The 18527-nt window shown below is 38.9% G+C and overlaps 1 protein-coding gene across 1 annotated transcript; it reads left to right on the top strand.

Annotated features, from left to right (window-relative positions):
* Positions 1-3683: 3683 nt before the first annotated feature.
* On the top strand, positions 3684-15798 carry LOC139721683 (uncharacterized). Its single transcript, XM_071633012.1, has 17 exons — positions 3684-3724; positions 4749-4869; positions 5321-5484; positions 5985-6114; positions 6816-6955; positions 7697-7826; positions 8250-8448; positions 8829-8974; positions 9230-9439; positions 10302-10519; positions 11130-11361; positions 12377-12650; positions 12844-13106; positions 13261-13492; positions 13983-14080; positions 14797-14973; positions 15223-15798. The coding sequence occupies exons 1-17, from the start codon at positions 3684-3686 to the stop codon at positions 15796-15798; spliced, it is 3351 nt and encodes a 1116-aa protein (XP_071489113.1).
* Positions 15799-18527: the final 2729 nt, after the last annotated feature.

Here is an 18527-nt window from a genome sequence, read left to right as displayed (position 1 = left end):
ATGCTTGTGGTTAAAGGGATCGTATAGTTTTGGTTGAGACATAATTTCAAGTTTCTAACATTTATGGTGAGATAATGAGAAACCTCTTATGAAATATGAAAGAGCATGTAATTCCATGAGGAATTCAACGTTTATTTGATAAAAATTGGTTTTAAAATGGCTGAGATATCCAAAACAGAGCGATTCTAATAAAGTGTGGGACCCACCTTTTATTACGATCGCTTTATTTTACTTTGTTTTTGGATGTTTCAGTCATTCCAACCCTGATTTTCATCAAATAAACTTTGAATTCCTCTTAAAATGGTATGCTCTGTACTATTTCATAAGTATTTTCTTGGTATCTCGCAACAAGTTAAAAGCCCAATTCTCACCTCCACCAATACTGTACCATCCCTTTCAATAGGGCACCATGATTGCATATTGACACCGTACGTGTTGAAATAAGTACATTATCTCAATTGTGAATATTTGTGTTCCACCCGTTTATGTCAAAACCTTCCTGAACTTGTGCCACATAATTCCTGTTTTCAAACGGTTAGAATATGTACACACCAATAAAAAGACAAAACCCAACAACACCAATTACAGCTCTGAGACTTTTTTTCGGTTTGGCAAGCCATACATGAGTTTGGAATTAAGAAGAATGTGAAATTGTATGAGCATCACCACCTCAGTCATGTCCTGAACTTGAACAGAACGCTAAATTGCGACATGGTTTTAAAAAGATATATATATATATATATATATATATATATATATATATATATATATATCTATAGTGAAAACTTTGAGCGAAGAAAATGGGTTTCCATCGGGATTCGATTTCTTTGCTCAAAGTTTTCACTACTTATTATTTGTTTCTGGTCAGTTTTCCCTCCCTTTGTTTATATATATATATATATATATATATATATATATATGATCATATATATATGTATATCTATACATATATGGTTAAATATATATATATGTAATAAATCGGGAGCAAAATCACGAGTTGGGAATGGAAGAGTTGACGTTTCTGGATATTTCCTGTGTTGATTCAAAAGTGCCTCGCAAACACTTGCCGAGATGTCTTCAGCTAAACATGTGAGAATCCCTTCTTTTATCGTCTATTTGTTGAATACGATTTGACATGCACTAGCCAGAAATAACATAATCGAAAAAGAAGAAGAAATGAAATTGAAACAATAATGAATGAGGACAATTACAATTATGAAATGAATCAAGCAGATTACCAATGAATAGATATTCGTTAAATCCATCACGCATGCAGCAATAACTGCAATGATACCGAAATTCGATATTACATTAATTATAGTACATGTTTAATTTTGATGACTTTCTATTTGGTGCTGGTTGCATGGGGATAGAGTCCTTGTGTTAAGGATAATCATGTATTGATTAGAACCCCTATGACGATGAATGCATCCTGAATTATTACATTGACGTACATGACGCACTGTATTACATCAAACCCCGCATTGTCAAGTGCACAGAAGGCCAATGGAACACACACATGCATACACTATGCATCAAGTATACACGTATACACTTGGCATCCACAGGACAGGCATACAGGGGGTTTGAACATCATCTTGCATGTGTGCGACTGGCAACCAATATTTACTCGTTGCTATAGTGAGCTGACGCCATGCTGTTAAGTGAAAAAAAAAATGCGCGAAAAGAAAGAAAACGAAAGCAAAATCAATCCTCTTCACAGAACAAAGCGTAGTTGCATTTTTGTTTGCTCTTTTATCCTTTCTGCGCTGTGATGCTCGCACGTAATATGATCATTATCATCTTGATTGTGATGTACGCTACAAAATAAAAATCGTTAATTATTTTCGTGCTTCGCAACGGGTACAAACTAGAAACGAAAAAGAATAAAATGAATGCATAGATTGTGATCACGAAGCTAATGAAAGACAAAAGAAAGAAAACGAAAGCAAAAACTCAATCCTCTTCACATATCAAACCATAGTACCATTAATCTGTTTACCTTCCTTTCCTTTCTATGCAGTGATATTCTGGAAGTTTGATCATTATCATTATGATTGTAATGTTCACTATAAATAGTGAGTTATTTTCATGCATCGCATGCAACGGATACAAACGGGGAACGAAAAAGGGAACATATACTGCATGCATGGATTGTAATCACGAACGTAGTGGTATCGCCTTGTGGTAAGCGTATAGATATTATGCAGCAGATAAAACACGCCATAAACAAAGCAGTATATAACAAAAACACAAGCAAAAAAAAATCAGAGGCAGCCATTAACACAAAAATGTTGGGCACACCCACACAAAAGCATATATACAAGGCCTACATAATTGTAATACACACGTGCACATACCCACGCACACACGCACACACACACACACACACATACGGATGCAGGATGTAGATGTGCTCTTTTCACAGTAGGTATATAGTATAGTAGGAATATAAACAAACAACAGAGCATATACGATTATACTTACCACGCCATCACGTCGTATCCTTGTACATGGTAATGACTTTTACACGTATATTGCCGTATCAGTCGGTGGTGCTGCGAGCCTGTCAATTTAAAGCTGTATCTAGGCTGCCTGTTACCCTTTCTCAGTTCTATTGGTGATTTTCGCCACAATGTGCATGGGTGTACAAATGCGGATGACCAGCCGGCAAACGGGGTTGTCACCACGATCGTCACCGCGCATAGATACACGTGTGATATTGAAGTATATACACAAAAACGAACAAGTTCAGCTCTAGACCATGATTATGCTTTTTTTTTTCATTTTCTTTAATGACGTCGTGACTGATTGCACACATGTTTTCTCTGTGCTCGATACGAATCCATTCAACGGTCTGTATACTGTGTCGAGGCTATACCGTTGACACGCTTCGTTTAATGCCATTGTCAGATTGGCATAATACAGTTCTACAAAATAAAAATGTACATGTTGCCTTAAATGCTGGTTAACTCCAATAGATTAAGGGCAATGTATGCCAATACAGTAATAATTGAACACAAAAAGGAACGAATCTGCTCATTTCTGTCTATCACTACACCTATGGTAGATAACAAAAGCAGAAATATTTCTGAAATATTTTTGTGATCTGTGGGATTAAAGCTAAAATAAGTGGTGCTAAGGCATGTAATGAGACAATGTATAGACATATTTCATTAAGCTGAAAATTATGATATTCGCAGTAGGTATGCTCATTATTTTGACGTTATTACAAAGTTTTCGGGATTTTTCATGAACATGAGAATCTTTTATACCTCACCTTCCCTGTGTGTTCAAGATGACGCCATAAAAACGCATCATTATTGAACCTGATCGATGGACTTTGATACTGGGTTATTTACTCACACTAATCTTTCATCAGTTCGCCTTCATGAGAGCTGCGCCGTCTCCATGGGCCCTAGTAAACAATGGTATATACTCTCATGCTACACCATGCAGGTTTCCACACCGAGATGAAATGCGTTTGGCAATGGGATACATATTGGAAAAACACAATTAACGTCCGTACGTCAGCTACGTGAAGGCATTGTACCTGCTCCGTGTGCCGTTCACTGCGTTCAATACACGTGTATTGTGATGTCAACATTTTAGGGCAGAACATGCCATGGCAATTGTATAGCGATTTGGGATCATTTTCCTTTATTAGCTCATTTTCCGGCAAAATGGTCTTTTCCAGTTTCGCTACAGGTCGAGGCCACAAAGTGTGAGCACATCGCGTTTTAACAGTCACTATGTGTGTCATTCTCACTTATTCGATGTCTACATCTCAATGCAGCAATAATATGGTCGCATGGATCTGCATGTGAACAGGAATCATAGCAAATAATACCAGCGTGAGTATAGAGTTATCTACATGAATACTTTGATGCGTTGTTCGTTTAAATGTGTTATCGTTTTGTTTTGAGTGTATACGATTAGCACCAGTTATTATCTAGCACGTAATATACACGATTTAGAATACGGAGGAAAAAAAGACCAAACTAAATGTACCGATAGCGATATGAATACTTTTCATGCGTTGGTTGAAGCCAAAGCGAAAGCCGTTTCGGGCAGGATTTCTAGATGACGCTCCAAAGCTGTAAGTTCTTGTTATGCAAGGGGCAAACCTGACCGCGTTACAAACTAAAGAGTCTGCACATACTAATGTTTAATAATGGAGCTACCAAGCGTGCTGTGTTATTAATGATTATTTACTTGATTCAAAACATTTCTCTCTTTCTCTCTCTTGCAGAGAGAGAGAGAGAGAGAGAGAACACACACATAATATGTGTATAAGCTCTGCAAGCAAAAAAATGTCGACATTGTCAGTTTATCAAGTTTAATTAAGAATGTCATGTCAGTGGCTGCGTAAGGAGTAAGATACTTAGTGCTACAGTATATGATAGGGTGCAATTTCATGTGTTTCTCTAGTTAAAGGGTCAGAGTGCATTTTAATGTGTTTCTCAATTTTAGGCTCCCGTGTTTCTCTCTATAAACAGCGAAAATTTTCATAGATAGTCATGAAGATATGAAAGTAAAAAATTCCCTATTTAGACACAATGATATTCAAAAATCCTAACCCATTACAGATGATCGCCCGACAATGTAGGCTATGTTTTATACCGCGAAAGAAATATTCATTGCCACATTTGACTTGTCAATTATTTATTTCATTGAGATACCTGTACACGTGGGTCGCATGGAATGACTTGTTGCATTTTGTTTCTTTTGCTTTTCTCCCTTTGTAGGAAAAACAAACACGAGGCTCTGATGACAGAAATATGCATCGAAAGTTTAAAGAAGAAGATGAAACTCTACTACGACTTGGTGGAAGACGTCCTTAGAGAGAAAACCTACATCAAATGGAAGGTACTTCATGAGGTCGATTTCTCCATGATGCATGCCCTGAAAAATGTGAACGTACCAGGAGGCAGCAAACAGTGATGTCATTTCTGCCATCTCTACTCCCACAACACACTCCAACCTATACTCGTCAACCTCAATGATCAAATCATAAACTGTTGCAACTCCTTGATCACACGTAAGGTCATATGTAACAAGAGAACAGCAGAGGGCGGTTGCCACGTAAAATACTTCCAGAGAACATCTCTTATCGTAAAAGTAATAAGTATTGTGCGCTGTCATAAAGAATGTATGACGAAATGTTACATAAATGGCAACCAATATTATATTCCATTAACATGACATTATTACAATATCGAACATAAAAGCATATGAAGGAAACATTTTTCCCCTCAAGGAATATAATTTCTGAGAATGGCCATTGCCGTAACTACTTCATCTTTATTCCATCATTCAGGGCCATGAGAATGAGATGAAGAAGATGCTAGAGATCCTAAAGGAGCCGATCGAATGGATCCCCAGGGATGACAAGGAGTGGAAGGAGAGAGAAAAGCACCTGTCATGCTCCGAATTCGGACGCTCCTTGCAGAATGCCGTGGATATGACAGTGCGAGCATGCAGGTATTAAAAATGACGTCTGGTAATACCGCAACAAAGACTATATTCGATTTAATTTGATTTGATTCATTTGTTCTCTGTGTGGTTTCATTTACAATTCTTTTTTATTTTTGCAATACAATCTAACATAATATATACAAGATATGATATTCACTATAGCTAGTTTCTACAATTTCAACAATTTACATTACACGTACATCTGTGACATAATTAAAGTACATGTGTTATGAATAACCATATAACAGAATGGTTTGCCAATAAGCTATAAGAGCACATAAGAGAACATAGCCTTTGTTCACCTAGCAATAATCATCTAGCTACAAGAATATGTACCAATAAGCCTATTATATGTATAGCATATATATATATGTATATATATATATATATATATATATACATACATATATGCAAATATGATATACAGATAGAGAGAGAGAGAAAGAAAGAGAAAGAGAGATAATGTTTTAATTGAATAATGATTGTGCTTACTTTTTTCTTCTCAGTCGAGACAAGATCTTGAGGAAAGTCAACGCATCGTTCGCTGATCTCGTGACGTCGTGTCTAAGGAGCGCTTCACCCATGCACATCATAGTTGCTCTGACGGTAGTGGAGGCAAGCGAAATGGAGTGGGACGTAAGCATGAAACTTTTCTCAGAGTTCAACAAAGCTTAATAAGTCGACTCGAACTGAATTGCATTGGATTTAATGTTGTATTTCTCACCCAAGTGAGATACAATAATAGAATAAATACAAATATTATAATCTTTTCCAGTCAGCTGGCAAAACACAGCCTATTGTAGCAATGTAGTGACATCGTAACAAGAAATTCCCGGTATAACAAATAAGGTGAAAGATATAGGAAGCCAGCCATTTATTTTTGATAATGACATGTCATAATATCCGCAGTGATCGTCAAAGAAATGTAAAGAGCAACTAATTTTAATGTAAATCGTATGAAATATTTTAGGGACTAACCTGAAATTCAGTCGATGCGATCTGCAAATTATCATTGCGCTGCATGCTGTAAAAACGGGAGCAGCTGTGCAATCTGTATTGAAATATAATTATATAAGGAATAAAGATTAGGACTGCAATGTCTCTTCACAAAACTAGGCGCTGGGTGCAAATCGACAGAACCATCAGGTTGACTAATCAGAATTGAGTGCAGGTATCATACATGCACTCAATTCTGATTAGTCAACCTGATGGTTCTGTCGATTTCCTGTGATTCCCCTATAATAGGGGAAAGAGTTCATGTTTGTTGTATGCATTTTTCAACAAATTCACAATTCAGCAGTTGGAAGGAAAACTTGTTCACATCACTCTCTCCCCAGGGATGTGAGAAGCTCCTACCAAACATCCTTGACGCATTCGACCAGTGGATGAGACGAGATGACGTCGATTTCGGCGAGAATACCGACCACCAACGCCTTGCCGACTTCGTCACCTACCACGCCATTTTAGGTGTCGCTGGGTAAGGAACGCATGTTTTGAACACAATGATTTTTGAAGGACTGTTTTCATAAGTTTATATTTTATCAGTCTCTCATTTTCTCTTATCACCCCTCTCCTTGCCACTATCAAGTATCACTCTTTTATAATTATGTCTGATGAGAAGCGTTGTCATGACATCATTATAATCATCTTGATTATTTGCTTTACTCCTGCTGTCACGACGGGTATATAGCTTTGCTACAATCTGTGGTATAGCAAAACCAGCACCATTGTTCCACTTAATCAAGAATATTTACGTCACTGCTTTTAATAGCTACTGAATACTAGAATTCGGACGTGATAGCGTCACGGAGGGTTTGGGGATTTCATTTTTTAAATCATTTATTTTCCCATCTGGTTGCGACAAGTGGATTTTATTACTCTTCACCCCTCTGGCTTCCAAGATAAATAATTTTCCACGTGTTTACATAGTGAACAACACCTTCTGCTCGACAATAAATCCACAGTCACAACCAGGTTTCATGAAATTGCTTGTTTCTGCAGGTAACCATGGAAACGGGAGGAGATGACTGAGGAATGGAAAGCTGTTTCGATTGTTTGTTTGTTTTTTTGTCAATTGGAGTTTTCGTTTACGAAGGAAAGAAAAAAAAAATGACTGCAGCGGAATATGGATCGTTTAAGTCAATTAACTCTTCAGGATACATTTTGCAAAGATGTGTAATCTCTTGATTTATCTCCTCTATGGCCCCCAATTACACAGGAAAGAGTGCATCAAATCCCTTACAAGCATCGCAGAATACTGTATGGATCAAGAATTGGAAGGGGATGAGAGCCCTCTCTCTACACATGGCACGATGTTACGTAACATCATCAATGAGTTCATGATGAAGGTTTGTGCTATTCCTAAAAGAAACAGGGAAATTTATTCTGATATGACCCTGCCATGCAATTGGAAGTCCAAATCAAGTTAAACTGCATTGTTCGTTGGTAACTCTGACTATTCAGGCGTCTGCTGTAGTCAGTAAATATTTTATGGAACATTTGGTTTCGCGCTTGCCAATGATTTTGACATTCTATTCCTAATCTGAATAAATGCGTGACTAAACAATGAAGATTTTAACATGATATTCCGCGGATAACTGGTTATTCGAATTATACGCAATGCACTGTCTGTTATCAATTCCTTTTAAATATCCTTTTTAAAGACACTTAAGTATTCATTCGTTGTTCAAAGGCGTTTCTTTTGCCAAGATTTGTTCCCTTACTCTAGTGATTTATTGATTTGCTATGCTTCTATCTGTACCCTCACGAAGAATTATGGAACGCCGAAGCTGCTCAGCGAGTTGCTTCCGTACCCTGTCAAACTGTTGTCTTGTGACGTCGAAGAATTAGAGAGCGCCGCCGGCCACATCATCGGCACCCTGTACGAAGAAGGCGAAATGCTTGCGCCATACGGTGAAGCTATCGTGCAGGCCTGTCTGGACAAGAAGTGTGAAGGATCTAATCTTGGAAGTAAGTAAATATAGCAAAAATCAAAGGACAACCCTGAAGATAAACGGACAGCACGGCAAAGAATGGATGTGATAGAAATAAAAACGTGTTACTATCTTCCGTGCATTTCCTCTTTCTTTTTCTTTTCTTCATTTTCATGTTAGTTACCATTCAGTCTACTTTACTTCTCTTTCTCCTTCTGTACTAAGTTATAAATTCATTGAGTTGTGACGTCAACGTGAAGAATAAATAACAGTCAACAGTGATTCTGTATGTTGTCAAGCAGAAATCTTTTGACTATAAAGATCAATCGCTTTGTAAGTTTCAAAAATCATCATTCTTGTAAATTGCTTCTATCATTTATTTTTGTTTTTCGTTCTGACATTTTCTTCTACACACAGTGGCCCTCAAAGGGATATTCCGGTGTAATCCTGACGTTATTCTCAGTCATATTGATGGCCTCGTTGAAGCTATGGAAGACATGCCATCGTCTGACAAGACGTATCTCTACATGCTCTTCAGTGACGTCGCCCAAAAGAATCCAGAGGTGAGATAGTAGATCGACGAACGTCGATTTTTTTTTTTTTTTTTGGTCTACAACTACCAGAAAATCATTGGTGGAGAAAGCAGTGTCAGTCTTTTCCTGTTGTTGTTGTTAGTGTGTTTGTTTGCTTGTTTTTTTTTCCCAAAACGGAGAAAGAGACAGAAATCGACCGGTAATAATAAGTAGAGAAACAAATTCGTATATTGCCCAATAATTGACCGATGCCAATCAAAATGACGATACCGATATTCCCCTCAGGCTCTCGAAGCCCATGTGGACGTTCTGATTGAGGACATCACCGACGCCACCCTCGCGACAGTCTGCTACATGACGGTGGCAGAAATATCGATCCATTACCCTAAACGATTCGAGAAGCATGTGGACACGTGTATCAGCGCATGGGAGCACACCCCCTACACTGTAGCGTCGGCCTGCAAGACCATAGCGAGTGTGGGCCGCATCAGCAAGGTGAGACCAGGAGCTCTGTTGTCAACTGTGTTTTGAATGTTCGTTGGACACGAGGGACTGTTACACAATTTACAATGTTTTGTTGTCAAGATATCTCATTAAACAGTATGCATTCTAACCCGTCGATAATAAAATTTTATGGACTCTCAAGTCTAACTCATTCCTCATTCCCATCATTTACCAGGACGTTAACAAATGATGACTGTGTTGCATAACTATATTCACGAGATTTATAGTTAATTTTCATTCCTTGAACATTTCGGAACCTTCGAAAATCAAATCAGCAATTCAGATGTCTGTTTATACGCGTCGATAAGTTAGACATTTGAATACTTGTTTCCATTATGCTCATGAAGCAGTAATAAACATACAAATCAACACGGAATTTACTTTCATGGTAATTTCGCGAAAGTAGATCCATGGTACGAGACACTAAAACTTTCATACTATCGTTAGATTTTCTGGAAAGATTACCTTATATTGAATTAGCGCAGCGTATCGCAAATTCATTACTTTTGTGATGAAGACAAACTTAAACGACATATGTGGCGTTTGAATAAGACTACCGCCCTGTTTTGCCTTGAGGCGACTGTTTGAAGAAAAAGAAGAAGAGGAAGAAGAAGAAACGTGAGCTGAATAGTTTAAATTCTCATTGAATAGTTCATGAATGATTTGAACTTCTGTCCTAGCCCGTTCGTTTATCCACATTGCATGTTTGTGCTATTGATTATATTGGAAACAGAGAAAGAATTAACTTGAACTTGTCATCCCTTAACAAACAGATAGATTGTGATGGAAATACTGACAGCTTGCAGGGAAAAGTAAACCTGTTTTGACTTTCTGTTCATTCTCTTAATTGCAGCAACATGCAGACAAGAGCCTCAAGATTCTGTTCGGTAAGATCGAAACCATTGATCCGATGTGGATCAGCGTGATTCTGATGGAAGCTAAGCGGGTTGGTCAGGCGTACAAGGAGTCCATGGAGCCGTACCGATCACAGATCGAGAAGCTGAAGAAGTGCCAACAGATGGGCGTTCCCGACTTGGTGCAGTCCATGCTAGACTTTCTCGATGATAGGAGGTTTGTCTTCTCAAGAAAAAAAAAACACCCAAACTTTCTCCACCCTAAAACAATATCACACAGATGCTGGATGAAAATACAACACAAACTTGAAACTGTTTTGCATTTATAAATGAATTAATCTATATCATGTGTGAAAGTACATCGATCTGATAGCAGATTACCAAGTAAGCTATATAGGAATAAAAGCTAAACCTTGGTTCACAATCCTTCGTGCGTGTGCATGTAATGTTGTCCTCGTCACATACACTACAATAACTCGTTGGGTAAAGGGTACTACACAGTTCAGTAGAAGACTTTATTTCATCAAACGTGCAGGGAACAGAGGCCATCTTGTGAGGTACAGTAGACGAAATATGAGCACACAGTATGTGAGGTTGCGTGTGGACGTGTTGTGCGCACGCAAATTTCATGGTAGTCAGTGTGGATATTGGAAATAAAGTAGACGTGGACAGCGCGTAATGGTGTATGATACAGCATAGTGTTGAGAGGTCCAGAGGAACTCAATCATGATGACCTTTATCAAAATATCAAGGAGTTTCTGGGGAGAAGTGATCTTGTTAATGTGGTAAATTTTTGAAGGGTGGTTGGGTGCATCTCTTCCCTTCAGCTTGAAGGGTCTGAGTGAGGACGTCGCCGAGCAGCGAGAAGACATCGACAACTTGGACTCGCGCGTGACGACCACGGAAAACGACGTCAAGAGACTGGACGAGACGGTGGAGCAGCAGGGTGACGACATCAAGAACGTGAAGAACGAGGTCAACGAACAGGGAGAGAAGCTGGAAGAACTGAAGGAAGTCGTCGACGAAACGGTCGAGAAAGTCGAGGAAATCGATCACAAGGTGAGCATTGTTCCTTCAAAGTCGTACACCCATCATACCTCCTCCTCTAAACTCAATCCCCTCATGTATCAACAAACAAACAAACGACAACAAAAAATGAAAATAGCAACTGATGAGGAGCCGTTGTAGTTAAGTGTTTATGACCACGACTCGGAATCTTAAGTTTCTAGTTTGTATCTTGATGGCCGTAGTAATGATGCCATTAGGAAGGTGTGTATTCCTCTCCCTGGTCCTCTGAAAGGGATGTGTAGAGCCATTGGCCCTCATGTTTGCTTACCGATAAGGATTTAGGGGTTCACTTGTTGGCTACTGCATAGCCACTCTTAAAGGGTGTGTACAGTTCTGGTCGAGGTGAAGATTTAGCTTTTAACGTTTTGTGAGATATTCAGAAACCACTCTATGAGATGTCAAAGAGCATGCAGTTCTAAGGGGTATCAAAAGTTTATTCGATGAAAATCGGTTTTGAAATGGCTGAGATATCCAAAAACAAGGTGAAACAAAGAGATACTAATAAAGTTGGGGCATGTCGCCTTTTATTATTAGCACTTTTGGGGATATCTCAGCCATTTGAAAACTAATTTTCAACAAATAAATGTTGAATCCTTCTTAAAATTACATGCTCTTTTATATTTCATAAGAGGCTTTTCATTATCTCACTTAGGAATATTCAAAACATGAATCCCTACCTCAACCAGTACTGTACAGTCCCTTTAAACGTAAATTCAGTTCCCACAACTCGATCATTCCTGAGCTGTTTTTCTAATATTTTATTTGAGAATAAAGGCTGTCTCTTCAATATCTTGCGGTCTACTAATTGCGTGCGCTCTATGATCAAGAGTTTAGATAAACTATGGTAAGTCTACTTTAAAAAACACGATTTTCTTTTACTTTACTCTGGCTGTTATTTTGTCAGGTATACAGTATCACCTTCGGCTACTTGTACGATAGTAGCTATCAGAACGATCGTTTTATAAACAGCTTCGATGCTCTTAACAATGAATTCTCTTTGTTGCAGACGATCACCAACGCGCCAAAGTGGTCCCGCGATGTATCCAAACTCCTCAACCCGGAGCATGAGCATGACTGGCGGTTTCTTGCAGTTCGACTCGGATACTCGGGTGAGGATATCCGTAACTGGGCCCTGTCCCCCGATCCGACAATGGCTATCTTGGCCGAATGGTACACTACACACAAGAGCAGTGACGCCACGTACGCCATCTTGAGTGCTCTGGAAGACATGGGACGAACAGACGCCGCGGAGATCATCACGCAGTCTCTGGAGGAAGCAGGTATAGATTCACATAAACTTTTGAAAAATAAGTTAGGACAGTCATGTTTTCGGTCTCCTTAAGAGAACATTAATCGTATATCTTTCAAGATAACCTATCTCGTTATTCTAGAGATGATTTATAACAATTGGGTGACAGTGGTCTATCAAGGATATCAACTATTTCTGCTTAACTTTCGTGCACTCCATGACAGAACTGCTGGTTCCTCAAGCCCCGTCCGACGACTCCGAAAAACCACCCACCATCTTCCTCAGCTACCAGTGGGACCACCAGCCCGAGGTGAAAGCCATTAGAAAACATTTGGAGATGGCAGGATTCCCCTGCTGGATGGACATCGGTCAGATGGGAGGAGGGGACCAGCTCTTTGCTCGCATCAGTCAGGGGATGCGATCCGCCAAAGTGGTCCTCTGTATGGTGACAGAGAAGTACTCTGGTTCGGAGAACTGCAACAAGGAGGTAAGAAATCCTCGTTTGTCAAGTTTTATTCGAAGTATTTCAGTTTTAAAAAATGTAACTCTCTTCTAAGATTGAAACTGACATTACAGTTGACGCAATTCCATCAAGGGGACTGACAACTCGCTATATCTTCTTCTACCCATTCTCCAACAAGGTAAACCTTGCCAACCTGCTCAACAAACCAATCATACCGATTCTAATCGATCGGACTCCTTGGCCGCCGGAGGGAGCAATGAGCATGCTCTTCTCTCAGCTTCTTTACATCCAGTTTTACAACGAGAAGGAGTACGTGAGGGGAGACAAGTTTTGGGATGACGCTAAGTTCTCAGAGCTCCTCGGACAGATCTCGTATCACGCCAACCCAGACGAAAGCATGGTGACCGAAGGTGAGTGTTGTTTCTCATCCACGTTTTGTATTTGCGTGTTGTAACTCTTTTTTTTAAATGACTTCCCAAGTTCATTTCTCCTCTTCTGTGTTCTTCTGCTTCAAGATCTCCCATCTCTCATGAACATCAAATATATCTTTATTTGATCATCACTATTCTTTTTTCTCCATAGTGATACCTTTCATTTAATGTGTGCATTACCATGTACTCATGTAGTGAGGAAGGCCCATGGACCACAATAATCACATTAAGCATTCTTCATCCTGACGTCCATACTAATGTTATTAATAATCATACGAAGAAGTGTACTATGAGTAACTTTTTATCACCGTAACTTCTCCTGTTGTCACGCATGGATTAGGAATGAATCATGATGATCGTAATAATCATCGATATAATCACACTAAAGGGGTTTCTTGAGGACACTGGCTCCTCCAATAAGTATGTCTGGTTCCATTGGAGCAACTTTTAATCTTTTGTTGTCATACAGAGTACCGAAACTGGATCCCTCAAGTGGAAGACAAACCCACCGTCGTGAAGAAAGCTGAAGAAACCAAACCAAACTCCCAGCCAAAGTCTAATCCTCAGGTACAGCACAGCAAGAGAAACCTTGATCCGAATTTGATAGAAACGTGTGTGTGAATTAAAAATGAACTGAATGAGTTTAAATCACATGAAGAACAGCCAGAAAACATAGGCATTGTAGCTGACTTTGCATAGCATATATTTTTGCGGTATTTTCCAACAATTTTGGGGTAGAAAATATTTGCGGTCGCGATATTCGCCCTCGGCAGCTTTCACTTGTAAACTTTTGGCAGGATCAGAACAATATGAAAAATAAGATATTGTTTCCTAATTTGTCAAGAATTGACATTCTGTGGTTCCCAATTTGTTATAGATATGCAAAGCATGCAAACTCTACTTCTTCAAATTTCCTCCTGTTTTAATATTGTTCATTGTAGTAACACTTACTCCTAAAGGTAATTCATAGTAATAAAAGAAAAATAACATATCAATGGGGAGATGATTGATTCCATGAAACATTCTTGGCTTGATAATCAGGCTTATACCAAGCCGAAACTGTGAAGGTGGTGATCTTCTGCATAAAATCTGGAATTCGTGTTACAAAACGCAACAATTAAGCCAAGTGCACTTCATTGTACTCATTTTGTACTCATCAGGATTCTATATAATAGGGTATCCGTCGGTCTTTATTTCGCAACATCCTAAAAAATCCTGTAACGGAAAGCATCACTCAATTTATCTGACGCCACTTTCTGTGTTCATTTCTTTTAATTCATCAGGAACCTTTAGAGCATCCGTCCGTCTTCATCTCGTACCAATGGGGCAAACAACCTGAAATCAAGAGACTGTTCTCACGTCTCACCGGTTTAGGCTACCACTGCTGGCTGGACATCAACCAGATGGGTGGTGGGGATCCACTCTACTCCAAGATCGACAAGGGCATCAGGAATGCAAAGGTCGGGGAAGATGACAGCTTGATTGCTGATTAGATAATCCACACTCAGTCAACGTATAAGTACAAAATAATTTAGAGCCAATATACATCTTTTGATTACTTGTCACACAATACCAATAGTAAGAAAACACACTAACTGACTTCCCGATAGTTACTGGCAGAGCAAAGTTGAGCCTTAAAGTTGATAATCCTTTCCTTGCGTCTGATATACTGACATTTAAATTGTTTATGCCCTTGTTTGTCCCTGCAGGTCGTTATATCCTGCGTCACACCGAAGTACGCGCTATCTGCCAACTGTCGTCGTGAGGTGAGTCTGTCCGACGCTCTCCGGAAACCCGTCGTGCCTTTACTCATGGAACAAATGACATGGCCACCGGAAGGACCGATGAGTATGACCTTCACTCAGCTCCTCTACATCGACTTCACCAAAGAGACGAGTCAGGCCAACTTTGACGACGAAAAGTTCGACGAACTCCTGCTGAAGATCCAGGAGCATGCCCAGCCCACGCTCCAGCTGGAAACAGCGGGGGATGAAGCCGACCAGAGCCCTGGTCAGAATGAAGAGGAAGGAACACAAGATGAGGTCAGTCAAGAAGAACAGCCTGATGAAGAAGGGCAATCCCAGGAGGGAGCCACCTCGGAGGAGTTAAATGAATCTGAAAGGCCAAGCTCCACGGAGCAAGAGGAACCACAGAGGCAAGATTCTCCAGCTCAAGTGCAGAAAACAGCTTCTTCACCCTCGGTAAAGTCGCAGTCACAGGAGAGCAATGGCAGCACTGGGTCAGGAAAGAAGAACAAGAAATCGTCATTCTGCATCATCATCTAATTTCTTACCTTGGACTCTCGTAGTAAAATAGTTTATTTGAAGCAATAAATGCATACTGCTGCACTCTATACTGTAAGTCCTGATATTTCTTCGCGCTGTACATGGAAAATACCTTGGAAATGGGTGGATTAACTTTATTCTCACGGACTGAGCATAACGTATATCATAGGCTGTTTTATTGTGCATTCAACACGTGATGGTGAGGTAGCAAATGAGACAATACAACGAAAGGCACTTGAAATGCACTCGCATGGAACACGATCTAGCAGCTTCAGTAAGGCTGCTGGGATAGACGGATCAGAGAGCGAGCAGAGAAAGAAAGATATTGGACAATCGTCAAAAGTACGATGGAGTTTCACTTCTGGTCCTTACAGTGTTGCGTGCCTTTAAAGTTGCGTCCTGTTGGATCATCCTCATGTCTTTCATAAGATTTTTTTTTTGTAACCCTATATCTCTATTACGAGTAGTGTGAGAGGGTAATCTACTGAGTTGTATTCATTGCCAAATGAAAATGACAGAATTAGGGTAACCCGGTAATTCTGTCTTTTGAAGTCAATGACAGTCACTTTCCTGTTTGAACATTCACATTAAAATTGTCGAGCCTTGCAATAGGTGACGAGAATATCGGGTTAAATTTTCCCAACAGGTCCTTAAAATGTCCAAAACAAAGTCCTCCTGGGAAGCATATGAATACTTTGCAGACATTTGAATATAGAATAAATATTCCATTACACGATTCTTTTGCTGCAATATGAACGAAGAAAAAAAAATCGGAATATGTATACCTGACGAAAGAAGTTCATTTAAGTCTTTATTCTTTTTATACTTGAATTGAGCAAGAATCTACTTTATAGAATTAACAAAAAAAAAGAAGTCTCAATTGATTTCAAACTTATTGTTTTCAGGATCTGACGGGCTGAGGTTCCAAACCGTAAAAGTTGAAGAAATACGTCTTTACAAGAAATCGGCTGTTTCGACGTGACCCCGTTGAAAAAAAAAGACATTTTATAGCATCATATCGCTTTTATTCATAAGTGAAATCATTGCCATCATATTTTATATACAAGCGATATAACACAGCACCAATGTTATTATGTCTTTCAGGGAAGAAAAAAAAAGAAGAAACCAAAGAATAATTATGTTCTATGGACAGGACTCATTTCATTTTGTGTTGCTGAGGTAAAATGGGAATATTATTTCTTTTATTCAAGTGGAATGTCCTCCGTCACATAACAGCTGCTTGTATAATCAATGATTCATTTTTGACGTATAACTGTTTGTATGTGTGTGTGTGTGTGTGTGTGTGTGTGTGTGTGATCCTTGATTACGCGTTTGTTTCAGTTCTTCCAGTAAACCATTGCTTTTGATATGTGGTAATCCCTGTGCATAAGATTATAATGGTGAATACGTTCACATTGTTTTGAAGTCATGTAAGCGTGCATACAAATCGTTTTTGGATTATTTAGTTCATGTTGCCACAAAAACACGAAAACAACTCAGAACTTGCAATGTCACTTTATGCTATTTTGTGCTCGATTTGTCACTAATGACGTCCCAGGAATGACATTTCAAAGCACATTGTGTCTAGTGGGGAAAAAGCACAATATAAGTATCAAATATTGATATGACATGAAAAATGAACCAAGAAAATGGGATTCCATCGGGATTTAAATCTGAGACCTCTGAATTGCCAGACCGGTGCTCTTACCAACTGAGCTATGAAAAGCTGAGTTTGTATAAGAGCATCGGTCTGGCTCGAATCGCAATGAAATCCCGTTTTCTTTGCTCATTCTTCATTTATATCATATTTCTGTTCAGTTTCTCTTTGTTTGCATTTGTCAAATATTCTTATTACTATTAATAAAACTCTTACGACCTACCTTAACGAAGTGTCAACCTTGATCAATGCTATTCAGTTATATTGTATATGTTCAGTTTCAACAGAATACAAAATAAAGGAATTACAGTGCAATGAATGTATTATAATATATATATAAATATATATACATATATATATATATAGAGAGAGAGAGAGAGAGAGAGAGGAAGAGAGAGAGAGAGAGAGGCATTAAAGGAAGACAGGAAAGTACATTATAATACAGAACAAGACAAGAGAAAAACAAGGCAGTAGGACAGAGTGGTATATACGCAGAGTTGATAATTCGGTTACAGCTCGTTATTCCGAAGGTTAGTTATTCCGAAGGCTCTTCAGTCCAAAGATTCGTTACTCCGAAGGTTCGTTTTTCCGAATTTCATTTTCGGATGAACAAATCTTCGGAATAACGAACCTTCGGAATAACGCCACAAATGTTCGGATTAACGAACCCTTTTTCATTTTCGGATTAACGAACCTCTAGGTATAGGGAATTTGTGTGTTTCGGATTAACGAACCTTCGAAATAACGAACCTTCGGAATATCGAACCTTCGGAATAACGAACAGCACCCGATAATTCAGACATAAAAGCAAAAATGAATCGAATGACTACAAACTAAAGAAAGATTTTGAGAGAGAAATACTGTAACTGACAAATCTAAAATAAGCTGATGCTTACACACACACGCAAACACACACACAAATATGGAATTAAACATGAAATGAAATAGAGATGAGGGAGGTTGAAAATTATTGTGACATAGAACAAGTTGTACCTTATAATACGATTCTTAAGAAAAAAAATCAACTAAATTTTAAAGCATTCTATGACAAAACAGATTTGATATTACAGCT

The sequence above is a fragment of the Diadema antillarum genome, unplaced genomic scaffold (assembly GCF_040938485.1).
Source record: "Diadema antillarum isolate AM-2024a unplaced genomic scaffold, OU_Dant_1.0 scf00000147, whole genome shotgun sequence".
Classification (NCBI taxonomy): Eukaryota; Metazoa; Echinodermata; class Echinoidea; order Diadematoida; family Diadematidae; genus Diadema; species Diadema antillarum.
Note: the sequence above shows the minus strand (reverse complement) of the source record. Positions and strands in the feature narration are given on the sequence as shown.